The 2,051-nt window shown below is 39.1% G+C and overlaps 1 protein-coding gene across 1 annotated transcript in view; it reads left to right on the plus strand.

Moving 5' to 3' along the window:
* LOC107696040 (microspherule protein 1-like) overlaps positions 1-2,051 on the plus strand; it is a 13,538-nt gene that overhangs the window by 2,365 nt on the left and 9,122 nt on the right. Inside the window, exons 5-6 of the mRNA XM_016496183.1 lie at positions 847-1,011; positions 1,081-1,190. Coding sequence (XP_016351669.1) covers positions 847-1,011; positions 1,081-1,190 — 275 coding nt within the window. The remainder of the gene's footprint in view (positions 1-846; positions 1,012-1,080; positions 1,191-2,051) is intronic.

A 2,051-nucleotide genomic window follows, 5' to 3' on the forward strand; every position in this document is an offset into this window, starting at 1 on the left:
GTAGCACTTTTAGCTGTAGCTTAGCATAGATCATTGAATCTGATTAGACCGTTAGCATCTCGCTCAAAAATGACCAAAGAGTTTCGATATTTTTCCTATTTAAAACTTGACTCTTCTGTAGTTACATCGTGTACTAAGACCGACGGAAAATGAAAAGTTGCGATTTTCTAGGCCGATATGGCAAGGAACTATAGTCTCATTCCAGCGTAATAATCAAGGTACTTTGCTGCCGTACCATGGGTGCAGCAGGCACAATGATATTACGCAGCGTGTGAAAATAGGCTAACTTCCGCCAACATAACCAACGTGACCACCTGCTTGCACAGGGAGCGTGCCTTCCATTGGAAGTTACCTAGCTGGGGCCTATTTCCAGGAACTGCGTAATATCATTGCACTTGCTGCACCCATGGTACGGCAGCAAAGTTCCTTGATTATTACGCCAGAATGAGAGTATAGTTCCTAGCCATATCGGCCTAGAAAATCGCAACTTTTCATTTTCCGTTGGTCTTAGTACACAATGTAACTACAGAAGAGTAGTTTTAAATAGGAAAAATATCGAAACTCTTTGGTCGTTTTTGAGCGAGATGCTAACGGTCTAATCAGATTCAATGATCTATGCTAAGCTACAGCTAAAAGTGCTACCGCCAGACCCGGAGATCGGCTGAATGGATTCGAAAATGGTAAAACTCAACTGTTTAACTCTAGGGGAGTTGGAAAATGAGCCTATTTCCAAAAATAGTGGAGTGTTCCTTTAAAGTAAACATGCATAGTGCTAGTAGATTTACTTTACTGATATGTAACATCTGTATTTGATCTGCCACTCCATATTTTCTCTCTGAACCATAGGGTTTAAAGTCTGCCAGCTCTTTTACGCCTCCTTTTACCATGGTGATTGCTCCTTCATCAATGACCAAACGAATGAAGAAGAACAAGCAGCCGTTACAGATCACCAAAGACCTGGGCCGCTGGAAACCCACTGATGACCTGCTGCTCATCAATGCCGTGTTGCAGGTCAGCTGTCAGATTTGGCTGAATTGTTTAGAGATGAATTGAACTGGAGTACATATACTTTCTGTTCAGACCACAGATCTCACGTCAGTTCATCTGGGGGTGAAATTCAGCTGTCGCTTCACACTGCGAGAGATTCAGGAACGCTGGTACGCTCTGCTGTATGACCCGGTCATATCAAAGTGAGTTTCTGACCAAATCATCCTTCCAATTTAGTTATTGTTCCTGTTTTAATCTGTTAGGAAAGTGAAATGAAAAAAAAAAACTGTCTTCACCCTCATGTCATTCTGAACCCCAATGACTTCCACAGAACACCAAAGGTCAACATTTCAAGAATGTATGCCATGTTCATTGCATAATAGTATCATTAAAGTCATACCTCTTGCCCTACATACCAAGTTCTCTAAGCTATTCATTCATGCAGCTCATGGCGATAGATCACCAGGGACTATTTTTCAGCTGATATTTTTTTATTAATTTTTTTTTATTAATGTATCCACCTATGCGTTTGTTTGCTCCGTTAGTGTTGGAAGCGAGACTATTTTTTTGACAGTGCTGAGAAGCCCCAAGGCACATCTGCATTTCCAGCTCCCATTCCCTATCTACTTCTTAATTAGTTACCTCTCTTTAACCATTCTGTCGAATTATAAAGATAAACACTTTAATAATTGATCATGTTCCATTTTCAGTTATGCTCATACGGTCTGCCAATATGCAATTATGTCTTTTAAACAAGTCTTAGAATATCTAATCAAAGTTTGATTCCGTGTAGGGCTGTCAAAATGGCTGAAAAACTAAATTCGAATTTTGCACTTAAATATGATCAATATTCGAATTTAAAATGCATAATTTCAGTTAGGGGGGAAAAAGCTTTTGGCTTCTCTCCTGAGGCCACAAGAGGGCGCATCAAACAAAATATTATGCACGTTTCTTCAAAGCATAATAAAATAACACGACTATCTTTGAAAAAAGTGCATAATGTTTAAAATTATGTTTACAAACCTTATATAATTAAAGTTGCTTAAACAATTAGAAACAAAACA

The sequence above is a fragment of the Sinocyclocheilus anshuiensis genome, unplaced genomic scaffold (assembly GCF_001515605.1).
Source record: "Sinocyclocheilus anshuiensis isolate Anshui unplaced genomic scaffold, SAMN03320099.WGS_v1.1 scaffold746, whole genome shotgun sequence".
NCBI classification, from domain to species: Eukaryota; Metazoa; Chordata; class Actinopteri; order Cypriniformes; family Cyprinidae; genus Sinocyclocheilus; species Sinocyclocheilus anshuiensis.